Raw genomic sequence first — 22321 nt, 5'->3', positions numbered from 1 at the left:
GTGTTGACTTTAATCCAAACCAAACTGTCAATCTGCCTTCAGGATCCAATCTTAAAAACATGCAAGCCTAGGGCCAGAAAAGAAAAGCAGGGTTTGTTTTCTAATAGAAGATTTGTTCTGATCTCTATTAGCCACGCTTCTGCCTGGAAATATTTACACTGCAAACACCGGACAAATAGGATTTCTTATCTTTCTGCTTCATTGAGTTAGGGAAAAGTTTCGTTTGGTATTAATTAATTTAGATTGCAGGTTTGCCATTTTCAGGGAACAATTCTCAACAGTTTCAGAAAATAAATCTGCTTTTGAAACATTTTAAATAGGGACAAAAAAGAAAGCTGCATTAAAATCATGCAGCTTGCAGGGACCAGGGAGAGCCCCACACATTTTGCTGCATCCATTGCCAGTCACCAGCAGTGGGAGAAATGCTCCTGGGGGGAAATTCAGGCCAGCCATGGGCAAACACAGACATGAGACTTTATGGCATGAAGGTGGAGATTCCCCAGGAGCCCTTTCTTTGAGGCACCAGCATCCACTCCTACAGCACTGGGATGCTGTGAAGTGCCATGCCTTGTTCCAGATTGCCCAGTGCCCTGTTTAGTCTGGAAATGCCCACAGCTGTCACCCACCCAGGGCCACCAGCCAGCACAGAGCAGCTCTGCCAGCTCAGCCTTCCTGGCCCAGGTCAGGGTTAGCACACATTTCATTTCGAAGTGAAACCCCACAACTCAGCCTGGTGGTGCTCAGATTCTTGGCACGCACGGTGATGGTGCACGCTGGGGAAATCAGGCTCCCAGAAAGAAATTAAGGCTGAGCAAATAAATTCCATTTTCTTGTTTGCTACATTTAAACAGCAATTAAATTCCTATTACCTCCTCTTTCAACATAAACAGCACAAAGCCCTCTGCCTCGCTGGCAGACTGCTCCCATTTATTACAGGCAAGGGGGAATGGGTTTAAACTAAAAGAGGAGAGATTTAGATTAAATGTTAGGAAGAAATTCTTTATTCAGAGGGTGCTGAGGCACTGGCACAAATTGCCCAGAGAATCACACAATGACAGAATATTCTGAGTTGGAGGGGACCCATAATGACCATCCAAATCTAACCCCTGCCCCTGCCCAGACATCTCAACAATCCTACTCTGTCCCTGAGAGGGTTGTCCAAATGTTCCTGCAGCTCTGGCAGCCTTGGGGCTGTGCCCACCACCCTCTGGGGGAAGAGCCTGTTCCTGAGACCCTCCCCTGACACAGCTCCAGCCATTCCCTGGGTCTTGTCCCTGCTCACACAGAGCAGAGGTTGGAGCTGCCCCTTGGGAGGAGCTGCAGACCCTGGTGAGGTCTGACCTCAGTCTCCTCTTCTGCAAGTGAACAAGCCAAGTGCCCTCAGCTGCTTCTCATGTGGCCCCTCCAGGCCCTTCAGCATCCTCATTTCCCTCCTTTGGACACTCTCCAACAATTTCATATCTTCCTTACACTGTCCCCCCAAAGAGTCCCCACATTGCAGGTGAGGCTGCCCCAGTGCAGAGCAGAGTGGGACAATCCCCTCCCTCTCCCAACCATGCTGGGCCTGATGCCCCCCAGGACAAGGATGTCCCTCCTGGCCCCAAGGCAGTGCTGGCTCATATGTGGCCAACTGGCCACTGACCAGCACCCCCAGGGCCCTTTCCTGGCACTGCTTTCCAGCCTCTAATTCCCAGTCTGTCCATCCATCCAGGGTTGCCCCATCCCAGGGGCAGAATCTGGCACTTGTTCTTGTTGAAATTCCTTTGGTTGGTGATTCCCAGCCCTCGCATTTGTCCAGTCTCTCTGCAGGGCTTCTCTGCCTTTAAGGGAATCAACAGCTCCTCTCAATTTTGCATTGTCTATAAACTTATTCAGCATCCCTTCAAGTCCTGCATCCAAGTCATTTATGGAGATGATGTTGAAGAGCACGGGGCCTAAGAAGCTGAGGCTGCCTCATCCCTGGAAGTATCCAAGGCCAGGCTGGACAGGGCTTGGAGCAACCTGGGCTGGTGAAAGGTGTCCCTGCCCATGGCACGGGGTGGGATGAGATGGTCTTGAAGTTTCCCTCCAACCCAAACCATTCTATGATTCTGTGACCCTCCAATGCTGCCCAGGGCTGGCCGGTGCAGCCAGGCAGAGCTGCTCTCATTCCTCCCTCCCAGCCTGCGATGTACCAGCTCTGCAGGTCATTGAAGGCCCTGATGATGAAATACACACACTCCCTTTGGCCCCGCAGTGCTTCCCATCCCCGTGGTTCTGTGGCCAGGCTGGTCACACAGCAGAACACCTAGCATGGAGTTCCACATCCAGCTCCAGGTGAGGTTTGTAGAAGAACTGCCTGCTCCCAGGATAGAGCTGCCATGGGTGTGTGGCATCCTGCAAGAGGCCTCAGCAACCATTGCTGCTGGTTCCCCAGTGACTGCTGGGGCGCTCTTTGCTATTCTGATCTCAGCTGGTCCAAAGTCTCCCCAATCACTGCAAGGTCGTGACCACGGGGTCAGAAACCTGCACTACATAGATCATAATTTATTGTACAGCTAATCAATACTGCACTGCTCTACACAGTCCTACAGTACAGCCTCACACTGAGGCACTGATGCTGCTCATATGGCCTGGGAGTTTAAGGGGGTCAAAACCAGCTTCCATGTCAGAGTTGGAGAACAAGGCTGGAAGCGGAGCACACACTCCAATTGCTGTTCATTTGCACATTCCTACAACCCAATGAAATTCCACCTATGATTTGAATTCAACTTGGAAAAGGAAATGTGATTATCTGATCAGGATTTTATCCAACACTCCAAGGAGAGAAGCCACAGAGCAGCACCATGAGCAGATCACCCAGGCTTTAACAGGAAGGAAGTGACCTCAGACCCTGTGACACAGTACTCCAGTCCTTGCAGACCACCCTTCCCCTCAAGAAAAGCATCAGATAAGAAGCAAAATGCCCTTCTATTAGTAATGTCCTTCATCCAATTGTCTAATTTACATTCCTGTCCCACCAGCCATGCCCACAGACACCCAGCACACACACTACAGCCCAGTTATTTACCAGGCTCACCACTGCTCCCTGCATTTTTCTGTTAATTTTGGATTTCTGTGCAAGAGTAGCTCAGGGCATTCCAAAAGACACAACAGCTTTTTAACAAGCTGTCCTTCAAAACGATGCCAAAGATAGTATTTTAGCAGGAAAGAAAGGCATTTGAAATATACAGCAGGAGAAAAAGGAACTGGGAGGACTAAGGAGTGCTGGGAATATCTTGTAGGAAGAGCAGCGCATTAATTGCTGCATCTGGGTATTTGCATCCATGCAATATGCACTTCCCTGGGACCTTCACTGAGGCCGAAGGTCTCAACATGATTTGAACTATAGAAGATGAGCAGAGGAATCACAGGGTGCACTTGGCCACTCACCACCCTGCTTTTCCTCAGGGCCATCCCCTCACTGTTCCAGGATCCAGCCCCTCAGTCTGGGCACTGCTGGGGGCTCTGGCTCTGCCTGGGGGAAGTCCCAGCTGCCCCAGCCTGTCCCACCTTCCACCTCTGTGCAGGTGAGCCCACGGGCCGGACTCCACCTCATCTCCCGTCACCACCAGCCATACCACAGTGAGCAGGATGTGCTGTACCATCCCCACTGTGTGCTTCTTATCACAGAATCGTTCAGGTTGCAAAAACCCTCTGAGACCACTAAGTCCAACTGTTAACCCAGCACTTCCAGGCCCACTGCTAAACCCTGTCCCCAGGGGCCACATCCACACATGTTCTGAACACTTCCAGGGATGGGCAGCCTGTTTCAGTGCTTGATGACCCTTTCATTGAAGAAATTTTTCCTAATAGCTCAACTAAACCTGCCATGGTACAACCTCAGGCCTTTTATCCCAACACCACAGCCTCAGATCCCCCCCTTTCCTCCCACTGCCTCCAAGGCAACATTCACCACAGCCAGTACCAGCAGCAAATCGACAGCACCCACCCCATCACAGCCAGGCAGGCAGAGCAGCACCAAGGCCGTGGAGGAGGATGCATCAGACTCTGTTACTGCACTCTCAGGTCCAGAGATTAAAGGCATTCCAGTTTCCCAGCAGCACCACCCCTTTTCCACAGCCTGCAGCAGAATCAAGCTGGTAACTTCACAAAAAAGCAAATGCAGGCAGTGAGCAGCGTATGAGTAGAGTCCAACAAAGGGAGAGGATGTGCTGTCACTATGTGGACAACACTGGCATGTGGTTCAGCCTGAACTCCAGCTGTTTGTGTAGGGAGAGCAGGCAGGGAGCTGTTGGAAGCGCTGCCCAGGGAATCCAGTCCCACATGGAAGCAGCAGCAGCACAGCCTGCCCTTGGCCGAGGGGGAAGATTGGCACGTCAGCTCCCACCCACTGCAGCCCCCAGAGCGATGAGGAGCTCACACAAAGGGAAACACACAGACCATGACAGGCTAAGCCTTCTCCTTCCTCTGTGTTTCCCTTTCTTTCTCTTCATGCTATGGCAAAGCTGCTGAATGGCAACAGGAAAGTACTTTGGCAGAGCCAGACAGTCTTTTCTATTTTTTTTTTCATACTTTCCCTCCAGCTGCTTTGCTGGATGGCTAATCTTCCATGGACATCTGGAGAGGTACCAGGACACAGAGGTGACATACCAGGTAGGCAGCACAACGCCCAGCTCTGCATAATTTCTGCCTGTACCTGATGTTATGGCACAGTGGGTGATCAAAACACAAAAACCCAGCAAAAGAAAAAAATATGAACTAACCTGTTGGGGCCACAGATACCCAGGTGGAAGCCCCCTGGTCGCAGAAGCAGAGCACAGGAAGGTGCATCTCCCAGGCGGGAGGGCATTTTGGTGCCCCCCTGGGCCCAGGGCTTCCAGCTCCCCCAGCACAACCTACCCCAGCCTTCCCAGGGCCAGAGCAGCTTGCAGAGACCCCAGGCAGAGGCCCTGGCAGAAGGTATCATTCCTCACCAACCCCTACCCAGGCATCAGCAGCAGCCACTCCTCTTTTCCCTTTCTAAGTCATTCTGTTCCCTGAACTCATTTTTCACCTGAGCTTACCGCAGCTGATCTCTAAAGTATCCATACCTGGGAAAAAAAGAGTGAAGAGCAGCTCAGCCAAGGAGGAGAGGAGAGATCACAGTGGGTTTCCCCAGCTTCTAAGGAATGAAAGAGATACATAAAAATACTCCCAAGGATCCAGGAGTAGCTTTATAGATCCAAAAAAATGAACTTCAGTCCCAAGGGAGTCTCTCTCTTGAGCTCACCCTCCCGCAGCAGAGCGAGACATGCACTTGACCAACTAACCAGCTCAGCACTGTCAGCTTACAGCAAAATCAGATACTCTGAGTGGCTGCCCAAGCCCCTCCATGCTGCCCATCCCACCTGAGCCCCCTGGTGTCCTCAGCACTCACTCCCAACACAGCACCCACCACCAGCAGCATCACCACATCCCAAAAGCACCCACAGGGCTTTGGAGCAACACTTCCTTTGCCATGTGGCCTTTGCCCATTTCACTCATTTTACTCCTGCTCCAGGATTGCTATGGCCAAGATATGGCCATAAGCTGTAGAGCCAAGCTGCTCTACAAGCAAAAACCAGTTTTGAGTTTGAGCTGGCATCCCTCCTGCCAAACCCTGCACCGCTCTGAACCCCACACCACTTGTCTCTGTCCAGCCTTGTACCTGCCAGGTGCAACGAGGAAAGCAAACCAGAAATTAAATACAACCACCATCCAGCTATCTGGAACAGGGGAAATCTGAACCTCACAGGTACCTTCTGTGCACTCTGCTCAACAACAGCCATGTCCTTCTCTGTTTCTCTGAAGCAACTCACACATCTCTGGAGCTTTGGAAAAAGCAAACTGCACATGCACAGGGTGCACATCAAAGCCTCCAAGCAGCAGCTCTGCTCTGCTGCCCATTGCCACAGCACACCCACAAGTGATGCTGAGCCCATTGCCACAGCACACCCAAAGCCCCTAAATGCTTAAGAAGCTCATGTTGGTGTCAGCCTCGCTGGGGTGGGAATCTGGAAACAGCCTAGTCCTTGGACATCTTACCACTGAACATGTGTTTGAGGGGCCTTTCCAGCACAGGACCTGTCCCAGTACACTGAGGGGCTGAGGACTGTGAGAAGCAGAGGCAGGGCATGCCCAGGGCAGGCACCCAACAGCCACCAGTGAGGCACAGGCTGCAAACTCCCACCTGTGTAGGAGCAACACCCACATCTGCACTCACTTCATGCTAATTGCAGTCTCACTTCTCCCACAGGGGAACCCCAGTGTCCATCAGCACACGTACCACCTCACTGACACTCAGCAGGGCTTCCAGCCCAGGCAACTGCTCCACCATGCCTCCTCTTCCTCGACTAGCCTGAGCTCTCCAAAGATCAGGAGGCAGAATCAGAACATGAGGGGCAGCTTCAGGACACAACACTTCACAGAATGGTGCAATGAGTCAGCAGCAGGGAATAAAAATCCCTTGTGGCAAGCAGCAAAGTTGTTTCCTAGAGAGAAAGAGGGTTTGAAACTGCAACAATTTAGTATGCAAGCAGACCTTGCCTCTGCAGGTTGTGAGCCAGCAGAGCCACACCTGCAGCCTTGAGTCCAGCAGCAGCATGGAGCCAGAGCTGTGGACCATCTCATCAGCTCCGGCCCATGATGGGGTCATGCACTTCAACATCACTGAGCAACTCTGCTAATTAAATCAGGCTTTGCTCATGCAGTTTCCCATGTCCTCTCACTGCCTAGTAATTGTCAGGTGCAATCAGAAAAACCAACAGAGAGCTGTCCAGCCTTTCCCAGACCACCTTTGACATATCCTGTCCTTCTCAGCATGACTCGTGGAGCAGAAGGCAGGTGCTGCCACAGGGATCCCATGCTGAGACTTGGTGGTCCCAGTTCCAGGCTGGCAGAGATGGCAGGCACAAGATCATCCAGCCTGGGAGTCACAGGACTCTGGGCCCTGCTGAGTCTCAGCACACCGGGGACTTTGAGGATCAGAGCAGCACTGGGGTACCACCTGCCCTGTCCCACAGTGTAAGCTTTGGGAGCAATGCAGTGATGCCCAAACTCCACCCCTGGCAGCACACACAGTCTTGGCTGCCATGACAAGACAGACATGGTGCCACCTGAGGCCAGCGAAGGCAGGTGGGTGTCCATCCATAGACATGAGAATAACCTTGTTGGCGATGTGCAGTCCAGCACCCTGCCCCCAGTGCTGTCACAAGCACTATCACCAGGAGGGACAGGGCAGGCAGGAGCTGTGGCTCTAGCACTACTGCACAACTGCAGAAGTGGCAGCCAGGCAAGGCGAGTCAGGGGCTGCGACCAGGACCATCTCCTGCTTCTCCACAACAGTGTCCCCAGCGCCATTTGGTGGCACTTGTCACTCATGCTCCCTGTCCTTGGAAGGATGGCTGTGGAACAGCAGAGGAGAGAGGGGAGGGAGCTGCTCAGCAGGCTCACGCCTCCACCATGTGCTGCACACGGCGCCGCCAGACCACAGGATCTGGCTCACTGAACGTGTGGAAGCAACACTTCTCTGTGTCTCACTTTATAAAGCCCCAAACAATAACTGTCTGTCGCTGCACAGGAGCTTAGGAGAAACACAAGTTGCTATTGGCATGGTGCACCGCAGTCTTCCTCTTACACAACACCAGCAGATGTGAAAATAGCCCAGTGCTGCCTTGTGCGTTCCTCTGACCTCCTGTTTGCTTCTGGATCAGATTCCAAAGCTGGATCTTAACCTACAAGAGCCATAAAAGCAAAGGATTTGGCCCTATCAGGGACCTCTTCATAATCTAAGACAGATGCACTCCATGTAGAAGAACACAGTGAGGTTTATCAGGGCAGGGAACAGACTGAGGCAGGACCACCCTGTGCTCTGCAGCACAGCCGGGACAGCCCACACCGGCATCACCCCCTACTCTGGCTGGAAATGCACTGGAGGAGGCTCAGGAACAGAGGAGCTGGAAGCTCTTGCAAGCCATGAAGGCACTGAAAGCCTCACATCCTACTGCTCAGCCTACACCAAAGCTGACTCCAGTCCCCACCTGGCCTGGCAAAGGGGGCCCTCTGAGTCCCATGTCCCCAAGTTTGATGTGCTAAAGGTCACTGGTGCTGCCAGAGTAGGCACAGCATAGGCCATCCCCTCAAACTCTGCAAGGTGCTCCTGGCATTTCTCACCTGCTTGAAGAGCAGAGACTGACTCCAAAGCCAAACATAAAACCACCGAGGGACATACAGATGGAAAAAGCACATGGAAGAGAAATTTCTCCTGACAGCATGAAAAGGTAGCAGGAGAATAAACTGAAGGATGTTAAAGACACGTTATAAGAGGGAGAGATCAGTAACCATCAGCGAAAGGGCATCCCTAAGAACAACCTGCATAAATAAATTAATGTCTCCAGGGTCCCCAAGAGTATCCAGTATCTCTGCTTTGGAACTGCAGCAACTCCAAGCAGCAGAGGAACTTCCCAAGATGCAAGAGAGGAAAACGATGTGGCCATTGCTGCCGCAGAGGAAGGGATCAGCAAACTAGGTGTCCTCCAGGCAGCCCTGTGAGCTCTAGGGCTGCTGCCAGGGCTGTGCTGCACCTACACTCCAGCAGTGCTCCCCTCTGACCCAACACATGCTCATCCCCATAGTCCTTGGTGGAAATGTCACACACCAGCAAAGCCCTGGAGGAGTCCAACCCACCCAGGAGTTTAAATCCTGCTCCTGGAAACTCCAGACCCTCCAACCTCCCTGTGACCCAGGCCGGGGAACAGCCCCTCCAATGCTGCCACAACCTGCCCACAGGTGATGCTACACCTGACTGGATCACCCACTGGCAGCTGCAAAGGTGGGCTTGGGGTCTACTAGAAAGTTTTTATCCAACAGTGAGCCACCAACCACCTGACTGCAGCAGCTCACAATCAACTCAATGCAGGTTCGTACACGAGGATCTGACAGAACACACGGAACACCCAAGCCGTGGTGTTTTGCCCCAGAACACCTCCAGCCCCACACACGCTGGAGGGATTTCTACCTCTGCACACAGAGCCACAGGGTAACAAGCCAGCAGCAGAGGAGTGTAATTCTAAGACTAACACACGGGACAACCCACAGATCACGGCTTGAACAGGAGGGCGAAAGGTGGCCTTAGAATATAATCCACTTCAGAAGCTCTTAAATCTCCCCAATACAACACAGAGCCCTTTAAGCAAAACTAAACAATTTCCTTTAGACTAAATAAATATTAAACCTAAGTGATGCATTAATTTACTCCAGTTCACCAAAGGCTAACTCCTAACCAAACTGATCATTATAAAAGAAATCCTATAATCCCTCCCTCCCATTCAGGCTCAAAACATGTAATCCCATGAATAAATCCAGAAAGAAAGTGTAACAAAATGGGCAATAAAAACTTACAGCATTCACATCTTTTCATCTACCATTAATACTGTAAACACTCACTTGAAGGCCCTCGAGTATGACTAATCTAATGTTTTGGCTCCCAGCGCTGATCGCCGAAGGAGCTGCGCTCTCGGTGTGACACCCAGCGAGCTCCGCCGCCACTCCAGCCACAGCCAGGACACCTCTGGAGTGCCCAGCGGAGCAATCCCCACCTCACATCCCACAGAATGCTGCAAAATCAGCACGGAATGGAGCAAGTATGGTTCTAATAGCACCAGAGTGCACAGCTTTCTTTTTTCCCCCCTTTTTTTTCTTATTATTTTATTGCTTTGGAAGCCTGCAAGCTCCAACTGTACAAATGCCAATAACTTTGTTTTAAGGCTGCTGAAGTAAGAGATCAGATTTTAGCAAGTGCTTTCCAGGCATCCAGCCAAACTTTTTCTGATTCACTAAAAGCACCGAAGGGAGGGGGAAAGGGAGGGGGCTGAAGGGCTGATTAACTTCAGTTACCGCACAATCACAAAAAAATGTCTCCCCATTGCAAACGGTGCCGGCGCTGTGAGCCCTGCGCAGCCTGTTATTCCTTGGGCTTGAAAAAAAACGCACCAGAGAAACAGAGCAAACACCTTCCAACCGCAGGGTAATTTACAGCTGTGGATCCTCTCCTGCTGAGGACGCTGCTCCGCCGGGGGAGGCTCTGCTGGTGTTAGGTTCGAGCTGCAGTTCTTGGCGGGGATGAGGAAAAAAAAAATGTGACGGGGGATTTTTGTGATGGGTGGGGGACCAGGGGATGGGGCTGGTCTGGGTTTTAGCTTAGCCAGAGAGATAGAGCCCTCTCCAAGGCTGTGGCTGTGCTGATCCAGGACCATCCCTTGCTGCTGTTGCGGAGCTGGAGAGGGCGAGCAGGTGCAATCCCAGCAACACATCACACGGGGCCAAGGGGTTGCTCAAGCGGCCCCCAGTCCCGGGGGAAAGGTGGGCTGGAGCCACTGGAGCAGTGGCACCTGCTCTGCCCCGCCCCGCAGGTGGGTCTGCTCCAGGATGCACAGCTGAAATCCCGTGGCAGTGAAGTGTGTGGCCATGGGGCTGTCGGGGGGCAGCTGCCATCCCCATCCCAGGGGTGCCTGGGCTGCAAAGCTTTGCCGCTCAGGGTGTTCCTCCAACGGCTTCATTCCTGCCGAGGCAGGATCAAAGGCTGGAGCTGACTTGGACGGCGTTCTACTGAATAATGGGGAGGGAGCACACAGCCTCCTTCTCCTGGCTAGGCAAACTCATGTTTTTCAAAGTATCAGTTTTTGGGAGCAAGTTCCCAAAGAGGAGAAACAAAAAAAGGGGGAAAAAAAGGGAAAAAAAAAAAGGAGGGCGAGCAGGAGAGCGCCTGCTCTTCCAAGGCAAGTGCATCAATCAACATTGTGCAAGGAGAGTCCAGCACTCCCTCTCACATCATTAGCCAGGCTAATGCACTCCAGAGGATCCCGCTAGGGCAGGCTACCGGCGCACCGGCTGCTCCCCGGCCAGCACCGCGCTCAGCACAGCCGGGCACGGAACGCGAACGGAGTGCGGGGGCAGCCCCAGCTCGCGGCGAGTGACGCTCCAGCATCTGGTGCGGGGCTGGGTTTAAAACGGCTGTAAAAACTAGAGGGAAACAAGTGAAAGCCCCAGCCAAACCTGCCTGGCACTCGAGGTCAGCACGCCGCCTTTGTTTCTATTTTATAACCAAAAGCGAGAGAGGACAGAAAGGACACGTACCTGTACCTGAAAGCACAGCAGCAGGAAATGTAAACATCTGGAGAGGAGAAAAAAAAAAGCAACAAAAGATCAAATGATGCGGTAAAATGGTTAAAGTTGGGGAGTTTTTTTGTTTTGTTGGTTTTTTTTGCTTTGTTTTTGTTTGCAATTTTTTAAAGGGTGCAGAGCGATGCTCTGCTTATAGAAAGGCTCAGGTCCCAGTTACCACCTGGTTGCAAAGAAAACGCAACCGGAGCCTTCAGAATGAAAGTTGGTTTTTCTTAATTAAAAATATTTTTAAAAATTTAAAAATAATAATAAAAATATTTATAAATATGCCATAATCCTTACAGGCAAGTGCAGGCTGAGAGCAGTGAATACATCGCTGGGCGAGGAGGGGGCTGGCCGGCGGCTGGTCGCTAGCGGAGCGCAGTCCCCCGCGCTGACATGGGAGCGATCCGGCCGGCGAGCTGCGATCCGCGCCGCGCTGCTCCGCGCCGCTCCGCGCCGCCGGGAAGTTGTGGTACCGCCCGCTCTGCCTCCGCCGAGTGACTCGTCAGGCATCAGCTCTCCTCTCCCCCTGTCTCTCCTCCTCCTCCTCCTCCTCTCCCTCTCTCTCTCTCCGCCTTTGGGGGGATGAAGGTGCTTATTGTCAGTAACTTCCGATCATCAGCAAGTGCCCCCCCACGCCCCCCCGGCCCCGCCGGGTGGATGGAGCCTTTCTCGCCGCCGCCGCGCCCCGCTCCGGGCTGCGCCCCGCGCCCCGCTCCGCGCTGCGGGCGGGCGGCATCGCGGGGCGCGGGGGCGGAACCGCCGGGCGGCCCCCGGGCGCTGGCACCGCCTGCGCGGAGCGGGCACCGCCAGGCCGGAGGGCAGCGCCGGCACGGAGAGCCTTTTTTCAAGAAATTAGAAAGGGAGGGGGCTCCGGCTCCGCCGCGCCCTCCCCGGCTCGATGGGGCGGGCGGCGCCGCTGCAGCCCGGAGCGGGAGGGGTTCGGAGCCCCCCCCCCCCGCCACCGCACCGCACAGCCCCTCTCCGCTCCGCCGGCACCCGGGGCCGCGGGGCCGGTGCGCCCTTACCTCGGAGCGGCACGGGCAGCCACGGGCGGGCGGCAGCGGAGCCCCAGCACGGCCCCCGCGGGCCGGGACAGCCGCCCGGGCCATGGGCCGGCACCGCTCCCGCGGTGGGACGCGGAGCGCGGGGTCAGCGCCGCGCCCGGCCCGCTCCGCACGGCTCGCCTGCCCTCCAGCGGCCGTTCCGCCGCCCCGCACCGCCCGGCCCCGACGGCGTTTGCTGATGGTTGGGGGGGGGGGGGGTTTATGTGAAGAAAAAAATTCACACGCCGAGAGCGTGCGGTAACTCTTTCCCCGTGTCTGAAAGCTCGTTTATAGCAGACAAGATGCCAGGAACTGCTTAACCTCCACGCATGGCCGAACTCTCCACAGAGCTCCCAATGTCAGTTAACACCTTATTAAGTGAGAACATAACCATAGCTCAGAACTCTGAGCTTTCCAAACTCTCCACTCGAATAGCAGCACATCGGTGCAGCGCGTCGGGCCCAGCTGCTCCCACTGCTGCATGGACTGAGGCACTTGCTACGCCGGCACCCTCAGCCAAAGTCCAGCAGCATCTTTAATCCTTGGAGTTCATCACTGGGGATCCTCCAGGCACCAAGCCACAGGGTTTTTCAGCCCACAATTTCAGGCCCAAGAGGCAGAGAAAATGTTAAATTTTAAAACAGTGATTAAAGTAAGTCCTTATAAAACCTCAAGCACTAACATTTGTCTAGGATGTATCTAACAGACGTCCCTCTTCTGAATCTGCAAGTCAAAAAAAAAAAATCCCAACCAGTGTCAATTGCTGATGTCGCCAACATCAGTGGCTCCACACATCCCTGTCACAGCAGTCCCACAGCACCCAAAATCTGTCTTCACAGGTGCCCAAGACCCTCAGAGACACCATCCTGAACCCTCCAATTTGAGCTCACTGAGATGCCCGCACTGGAATGTTACAAACAGAATCTGGGGACTCCCAAGATTATAGTATATAGCTTAGATGTGAAAATATTCCATATATTCCTAATCATCCCCATTTCCTGGAAGCAGTTTGGGTGGGAGAAGCTCATCCAATACCATCTTACGCTATTAGGTGCTGCTCAGCCATCCCCAGGAAAGGCACCCATGGCATGGGGTCAAGCCCAGTGTGTTTCCATGTGCATCAGCCCATCACCTCACCGGGTCCAGCACCTGGACTGGAGCAGGGAGGGCCACTGGCCCAACGAGCCCCTGCACAACACACACTGCAAAGTTCTGCAAAGTCTGAGGCAGTAACTCCTCTGTGACACTCACAGCCACCTGTGAGCACAAGCTTTGATTGCTCCTCAGGCTTTCCACAGTGGCAGCCCCATCACCTGCCTTCAAGAAAGGGCTCCTTAGACAGAAACTAGTGGCTCTGCCCAACACATGAGCTGGCCCATAGCTGCTGCACCTGGATGGAAGCAGAACAGCTAGAAAAGGAATTTAAAGCTGCCAGTAACATTTATAATTTTAATTGCTCCAACAGCAGAGAAAATTAGAGCATCTAGACCAGAGCTGTGACATATGTGTGGAAAAACTTATCAGGGGTGATGCTGGCCCAGCCCATGCTGACAGGACAAGTGCTGGCAGTACAGCTGCCTCCCACCACAACCCAACTGCAGCCAAGGAACTTGGATCCACACAGGGCAGAAGGCACCTGGACACCTTTAACAGCACAAGCTGCCAGGGCAACACCAGGGATTGTTTTAAGGTAAGAACACGGGTGTTTTTCTCCTTTCAACACGTGTTCTTTATTTAAACTAGATCCATGTTTTGTGCTTCATTAGTCTGGCAACCTTTAATTTTTAATATCCCAAGTTACCCAGAGAATAATACCAATTTGGGGTGAATCTCAGGCTACCAGCCTTGAAGAACAGAGGTGGGCACAGAATAGAGATGAGGCTGCTTATGTGTAGCTCTGAAAAAATTTAATATTTAGCTGCATGTTGTTCTGAATACATATATATACATTAAAAGCTCCACATCCAGACCTGTTGCTCCACTGCTGAAGGCTGCTATGTGGTCCAATTCCCAGCACAAGCCCATCCAGAGCAGCCAATGACCACTGTGAAACCTCCAAAGATGTTTATTTTTCATACAGTGCACTCAAGGTGTGAAGGCTGGTGCAGCATCTTCCTGGGAGCTTGGTCTTCAACACTTTATTAAACAAGACACAGGTCAGGCAGGTCTGTGCAGCACAGGGCATCCCTGGGAGCTCCCAGAGTTACTGTCTTCCACTCACCCATGCAAATGCCTGAATGAAGGCTGTATCCTACAGTGCCTGGCTGGCTGATTGGATTAGTGACCACTCTTCAGCAGCTCAAATCAAAAGTCTGAGCAGCATGACCTTTCACTTGCAGGGCAGTGAAGGTGCCCCCAGTGAAATGAGCTTCCCTTGCCCTGCTCCAGTGGTCTGTATCACACGAGGAGTGGGCATTTCACAGAGCATGAAGCCCATTCAATGGGGCCAAGGATCATGCTTGAGTGGGAAACCTTCCCAACCCCTGGACACCCCTTTGGAATGTGAATGAGAAGCCAGCAGGAAAGGCCAGCACAGGATCTGGCTCCATTGCATGTGGCACACCAAGATTTGAATGAAAATGAAAAAACCTGGGCTGATGTTTTAGAATGACCAAGTTCAGCTCTGCATCCCAGTCCTGCTGCTGGTGAGCAAACCTGTGTGCTGTTTGTTCCTGTCATCTCCATCCCCAGCCTCAGGCTGGTCAATAAGCTCTTTGTGAAAATCAGATGGAAGGGCATTTCTGGATTTGAAAACCCTGGTAAAGGGAAAGGCAACTTTTAGACTGGCTGGGATGCAGGTTCTGTCTTGATACAGTTTACACACAAAGAGGCAACTTCTTCCCAAGGTAAGAAACACTTCAGCCACACAGCCTGGAGAGACAAGGAGAGGATGCTTTGCAGTTCCCACCATTTGACAGAAGAGTCACCTCAAACCAACCCTGAACTGATGTCCAGGACAGGACTTCAGCCTCAGCACCATCACATTCAGCCAGTCTTGCAGAAGGAACATGGTGAAGAACAGTCAGAACTTGGATTCAGCCATCACAAAGTCCCAGGCTAAAGCCCTGACTCAAGGCACTGAAGTTCAAGCACAGAGCTATATATATATATATTTATATAAACACAAAATGGTTTGGAATGGAAGGGACCTTCAAGATGATTTACTTCCTACACCCTGCCATGGGCAGGGACACTTGGACACTTCCAGAGATGGGGCAGCCACAGCTTCTCTAGGCACCCTGTGCCAGGGCCTGCCCACCCTCACAGGGAAGGATTTCTTCCCAGTATCCCATCTAACCCTGCCCTCTGTCAGTTTGAAGTCATTCCCCCTTGTCTTGTCACTCTATCCTTTTTCCCAAAACCCTCTCCAGCTCTCTTGGAGTCCCTTTAGGCACTGGAAAAGGCTCTCAAGAGTCCTCTCTATGTGAACACCCGCAGGTCTCCCAGCCTGTCTCCAGAGCAGAGGGGCTTCCATGGCTTCCTCTGGACTCTCATATAAACAAAATTCACATGAAAATTCTGCAAACCTTTTGCAAGTCATCAGTGTGCTAGGTGGCAGCACAGCCACTCGCATATGGATACTTGTATATGGGGAAAGAGAGAAGGTGGTACAAAACAAACAAACCTGCATTTTGTAGATGCAAATGCATTTCCTGAGACAGAGTCCTTTGGTGTTCGGAAACTCTGAAGTGGTGCAGCCATGGTTGGTCCCTAGTGAAGGACCTGTGACCCATCAAACTGCAGCTGAGAGGCTGAAAAGCTGCTGGTGCTCAGCCCCTGAACTCACAGATTTCTCTGTGTGCCAAGAGGCCAAGGGGAGGCCCACTTACCAGGTAACTCCAGGTGAAGTCAGGCTTTAGCACACTGCAGTTTTTCTCCTCAAATTGTGGAGGAACAAAAGCAACCCAAATCATTCATTGTCAGCTTGTACACCTGAATGTCACCAAGCCCTGAGCTGAAGAGCCTGACCAAGGTGTGTCTGCACTCGGCTGGTTTTCTGGACTTTGAAAATACGTGGAAATGTAACAGTAACTGAAAGACTGAACCAAGGTGTAAAAACAGCAAAGGTAGAAATGCTGAATTGAAACACTACCAGAACATGCCTAACAGCCTTCCTTCACTAGACTGGAAACAGACCCCAAAGCAGCGCTTTTGCTGCCAGGTGCCCTATGCTCACACTTTTCAGCTTGTGACCACTGAGCTGTGCTCTGTGAGCCCCACAAATCCGATGCCAAGCTGAAACATGTGAACTGCACCATACCATGCCAGCCAGTGGGGATGGCACCAGGAACCAGGGATCTCAATCCAGCTAATACAAACACCAATCCCCTGCAGTGAGCCAGGACCTGGGTGGGTTGGGTCTAAAGACTGGCACTATTGAGGCACAGGTGTGGCACAACCCCCTTGTTTCACCAAGAAATATTTGCTATTTAAGAGCTGCTGAGAAGCCCAGCTGTAAAGAGGTGAAGTTTATTCGGTCTGGAGGCTGGAAAAAGGCAACACAGCCATCATCCAGAATTAAGCAGAGACTATCTGTGAGGAATGATCAGAAGTACCTCAATAGTGAGTGAGAGCTCACACAGATGTATCAGCCCAGCTCTGCTGGAGTTTGCCTGCTGTGACCAGGGCAGGCTTCTTTTGGCCACCAGCAACTCCTACATGCCTAATATAAATGAACATGAAATAAGAGAATGATGGAATATAAGGAATACAAATAAAAAGAGTACCAAGCATGGGTGCTTCATTCTGCAGCACTAATAAGAGGGACAACAAACTGGGGCAGCCTTCTGTGGACTGAAGAGGAGGGAGGTGGGACAGGGCAGAGTACAGGTTGCTTAGAGGAGTGAGGTGGCCAGGAAATCCCAAAAGCCACCAGCAACCAGCCTGGTGCTGCAGACAGGGCATCCCAACTCCAGAGAGAGCAGGGATGCTCCAAAGAGCTTCTGCAGCCAACAGCCTTTCCTGGACTTCCTGGGAACAGAGGGAACCACAGCATATCTTTCAGCTCTAGACCACATGGGTGTCTCATAGGCCCTTGCAAAGGGAGAGCCCACAGTGCTACAACTCTTATTCTGATCTGTATCATTACTTTTTAAAAGAGAAACCCAACACAGCCTCTTATTCAGCAGGCAGGGTTTCAGTTTGCCAAGGTTTTTCTGTACTGGAACACCTCTTGAATATCAATGGGATTTGGGGACTGAAACCTCAGATTCCTCTGAAAGCTTCAGCATACTCATTAAACACATCTCAGTGCTTTATTAGCAGAGCAACAAGGCACATGAAAGCACTGACACTGATGGCAATCTCAAGCTAAGGAGAGACCAGTGAATTAGTTCAGCACCCTGGTTCTCCTGGGTAGCCTCTCTCCAGTGCCCAGGGCCCCTCAGCCAGCACATGTCCGTGTCCCCCAGCCCTGTGTCCCGCACAGGGAGGATTCCTCACAGGCTTTTCTTTGATTCCACCACCCAGGAGCACTGCAGCTCCCCTCTGAAGCATGTGGCAGCTGCTTGAACACTTCTGAAGGGAGCAAAGAACAAGCCAGCCTCTGCAGACAACCCTACACAAACCAGTGGGAAATTCCACTTTCCAGCCTTTGCACTGCATTAAATCCTAGGGCTTGGCTCCTCGGATTTATATCCCTCTATGGTTACATTTATACCTAAAAAAAAATAAAAAAATTCACAAGCTGTTAAGCTTCAAAACTTAGTATTTCCTTAACTTGGAGCTTTTCAGCTCAACAGCTCTTAAACATAAACCTCTTTGACTGAAGTCTCCTGAATTAAGCTGTCTCCAGCAAGTCACCATCTCAAGCCCTGTCTGTGGGATGACCATTCCCTTCCCACACCACCCCTGTGGGCTCCTGCCCCAGGTGCTATGTCAGGGCATGTCCTCACAGCTGGCACGTGCCACTGCAGGGTTGGTGCACACAGCTGCAGGAACCTCTCAATGCCCTGTGTCACCACCCTCAGTGACAGGACAAAGGAATGAGTGACCCTGGAGCAACTCAAGGTGGGCTTTGATATAGACACAGGACAGTTTCTGAGAACAATGTTGGAAAATGTTAAGTTTCTACTAATCCTTTTGAAGAGGAGCTGTAGGGCCACACCTCCCTCAGAGCAGGAATTCAGAAAATATGGGTGAATTTACACAGAAATATACCAGAACAAGGCATTCTTCTGAAAAATCAATGCCCTGGGTCAGTAAAGAGACCTCTCTGGAAGGCCCATTCTCCTGGGGCACACACAGGCATCTTGCACTCCCTACAAGCAGAGCTTTATCCACTTTGAGAACCGGCTTTTATCATCCACATTCTTCCTCACAACCAAAATGAGGGCACCAGCCACACATGGGCTGTCAGGGCCACTTTGCCAAGCAACCAGGAATGGGTACAGATTCATGCAGGAGCACCATGTTTGCAATGGGGTTCAAACTTCTCCTGCAGACCAGGGAAAGGCCATGCTGCTGCAACAGCAGTGGGTACAGAAGACTGGAGGAGGAACTGATAAGGATCAGAAGACAGAGAAATCTGAGGAGCAGGGAAGGATCAAGTTAAGAAAGAGGCAGCTGTGGTAAGATGTAGAACTGGGTATTGGAAGGGACTATTCAGAACCAAAAAGCTAAAGGCAACAAATAGAAACACCTACTTTGGTGACCCCAAAAAAGAAGGCAAGATCCCCCAATGTCCCTGTCCTCCCCTGGTTTCTGGACATCACAAGGGCTACCTGGGTCCCATGGCATGTTATTGCCCTTAGATTTTAACTGACTACAGCTATTTTCATGTAGAAAATTCAAAGGAAAGGCTTGAAAGTATAGGAAAAAGAGTTAAGGGGCAGGTGAGAATGTCCTGAACATCAGAGGTGGCCTTATTACTAAACTGAAAGCTCTAGTTGTTCTTATTGTCCTCATGCACACATTTACACACAGGGAACAGCTAAGGCAACAAGGACTTTGAGAACTCACAGCAGTGCTGAGGTAACACTTACTGCCTCAATACAGCATGACATGGGTCACTAGAAGTCTCTTGTCAGGGACATTCTTGGGAAAAATAACACAATTCCAAGCTTGGAGACAATGTAAGGAGTAACAGGAAGATTTACATGAACCAGGCATGGATCAAGGTGGCTACAGCAGTGAAATGCCAAATACCTTGACAGGTACAATAGAGCTTTAACTCTCTCTGCAGTTACTACTCATGGAAAACCCCCCCAAAGCAATGTAAATGCTCAGGGGTAATTTGAAAACAGTCACGAGAAACTATTTTCTCTAAAATCCAGTAAGTCCACAGCATTAGATGTGGCTCAGCAGGCTTCAGACCCCAGAAATTAGATGAGTGGAACTGCAAGACCCTTCTAAAACTGCCTTCAGTTAAAAGACTTTTAGTAGCAGCATAAACAAAACACCGAGACGTATCAGGTGCATCAGTTCTCTTTGAGTGGCCCAATTCTGTTCCTCCTTTTGCCACCTACTGTTCCAACTACAGTGATGTTCATGCTCCTTGGTTGCTGCCATGGCCAGCTCTGCAAGTGGCAGGAACTGTCAGAGATCCCCTGCTAAGCATCCCTCAGAGTCTTCACTTTTCCCATTCTCACTTTTGACCTCCAGTTACTTTTTTTTTTAATTCATTGCCTTTTCTTGTTTTTTCTTCCAGGATCCTTTTTCTATAAAAGCTCTTGCAGCTTGGTTAGGGAAAGTTGACACAAATGGTGGAAAAAGCAAAGAAAATAAAGAGCAGAGTAGAAGTCATCTTCACAAACTGGGTACACATCTTAAGTAACATTTAATATATTTGACAGATTTATTTGGTCCCAGTTAGGCACTGTTTAAAGCACATTTACATAAGAGAACTTAAGGGACAGTCACTGAAGAGCTGATCCAACACAGAGAATTGCTCCCACAGGTCTAACTGCAGATAAGCAGTCAGTGAGTGGCCAGCAGGGTGTTCTCTCTGCAAACAGGAGGCCAAGTCAGGCCCCTTCAGGCACACCTGGAAGTCCTGTATCACTTCTCCTGCAGCCCATCACACAAGCTCAGCTCTCCTCATTCATATTGAAAGTCAGGACTCAGACAAAGCAACCCTTAATACCAGATCACAAAACCTCCAACCCTCACTCAAGACAACCAATTGCACTTGTTGCTGCTTGCCAAAACCTACTGCCCACCCACCAGCCAAGGGTAGGGAATAAAGGCTCCATCCAGTGCACAGCTCCAAACCATCCCATTCATTTGCAGCTTTTCCTGACGTTTTCTAAGAAGGGATCCAGTCTTTTAATTCCCCTTTGGGAAAACAGCAAGGGGAGTAAGGACCTAGGTACTTGTTCCACAGAGGAAGAGGGAAGGAAACATTGGGAAGACTTTGGCTGCCACTCAGTAACGGCACATGGGAAGGAGAGAGGACATGGCTTGGGGTATCTGGGTAAGATTACCAGAGGACACAGAGCATGTTCCAGCATGAACTGAGCCCCTAAGGGACTGTCTGGGTGGCAAGAGGCCCAGAACCACCACCCATCCTGGCCCTGTTTCCCATTACCTCAGCCCACACACACTCCCACCCTCCTGCCAGCCATTCTCAAGCTGCTCCTCTCCAAACACTGTAACAATTGCTGAACACAAGCAAAATAACAGCCTTACACTCATCACAGCTCTTGGGCTGAGACACGATCCTGGCAGGAGTTGGAGCCACAGGAGCAAACAGAGCCCACAGAACACCAGGACAGACCTGAGTGGCCACAAGCACTTCTCAACACCCCAAGGAATAGGGCACAAACAGCTCCTGCCAGGATAGTATCTTTCTATCACCTCTTCTGCAACAAGATGCCAAGAAACACCAGAGTCTTGGAGACAAAGTAGATCCACATAGAGCAGCTCTAGGTGCAGTCAATGCTGTTGTTGAGCAGGGACAGTGCTGCTGCCCTCCCTGCATGGTCCCACTCATGGCTCAGCTGGGTAGCCTTCCCTTTTTCCTGTGCAGTGGGACACCAACTACCTGTTCATCTTAAGGAATAGAACAGTTACAGGAGGAAATAAAACACAGAAAAAGCCAGGACAGGTTCTGCAACAGGCAAGGGAGCAGTGGAGGACACAAAATGTAGAAAGAAGAGGTGAAGTGACAGCCACCTGGAGAGGTGCTTTACTGTCCTGTAAAGGAAGTCAAACTGCTCTCCCATCATGGAGTGAGAAAGCACCAATGCACTTGACTGTGGACATCCATGCTCCCAAACAAGCCATGCTCAAGAACCAGGATCACACACAGGCTCGTAACATTCAACACAGCTATCAAAACATTACAGCTTTGTTGCCATCATTACCATGGCAAAAATGTTTGAACTCTGCAGAAAGTCAAGAACATGGTACTTCCAACAACTCACAGCTGGTATTTGTCTCTTCTCTTTAATAGGTATTACCCCACCTGAGCCTTTTATTTTTGGTATCAACCTTGGAAGGTCTACTCGTAACAGGAGCCTGACAAAGATTTGACTTACATGGTACTTGGCAACAGCACAGGACTAAGTTTTCCTTTAGAGCTGCCCCTCCAGGCTCCATCTTACCCCTGCAGTGGTTGTGGCTGCACCTCAGAGCTGCTTTGGTCGGTCACCTACAGACAGACAACACCCTGGCTTTTCTTAAAAGTTAATAATCAGAGTATTTTATTGGCTGGATAGCCTCTTACTGAAATTACTGTACAATTTTCACTTGTTTCAGCCAAAATTGAGGGCAATTTTGCTTAAATAAGCCTGTCTGTGCCATTAGCTCTATTTCACCAGGGAAATTTGCTCACTTATGCATATGACATCATCTATTGACATAACCTCACCGAAACAGGCATTTCAAACCCTCCCAGCCTGCCATTTCACGTGCTGCAATTATACTCCAGCTTACACGAATCTTTGACACTGGACTTGCACCACATTTTGTTTCTCTACTATGCACTTTGCTTGGCTTTTGTTTTCCAAAAAAACTATTTGCTCCTGGAGGCTTGTACTGCTTTCCATCACACTCAGAACCTCAACCATAGGAACTAAGGGTTTTATAACAGTAAACTTAAAAAAAGTTATTTCTGCAATTTTACACACAATATTGTACATTCTACTTAAAACTTATGAAAAACAGACTCA

General features: G+C 50.9%; 1 protein-coding gene across 1 annotated transcript in view; it reads right to left on the bottom strand.

Annotated features, from left to right (window-relative positions):
- The window catches only part of FGF18 (fibroblast growth factor 18), an 80775-nt gene extending 69231 nt beyond the window's left edge, over window positions 1-11544 (bottom strand). Inside the window, exons 1-2 of the mRNA XM_071570181.1 lie at window positions 11464-11544; window positions 11134-11170 (exon numbers count right to left, since the gene is read on the bottom strand). Coding sequence (XP_071426282.1) covers window positions 11134-11170; window positions 11464-11495 — 69 coding nt within the window. The 5' untranslated portion in view covers window positions 11496-11544. The remainder of the gene's footprint in view (window positions 1-11133; window positions 11171-11463) is intronic.
- Between the last annotated feature and the right edge of the window lie 10777 nt (window positions 11545-22321).

The sequence above is a fragment of the Pithys albifrons genome, chromosome 15, assembly GCF_047495875.1.
Source record: "Pithys albifrons albifrons isolate INPA30051 chromosome 15, PitAlb_v1, whole genome shotgun sequence".
NCBI lineage: Eukaryota > Metazoa > Chordata > Aves > Passeriformes > Thamnophilidae > Pithys > Pithys albifrons.
The sequence above is the reverse complement of the archived record's forward strand: the minus strand, read 5'-3'. Positions and strand labels throughout refer to the sequence as shown.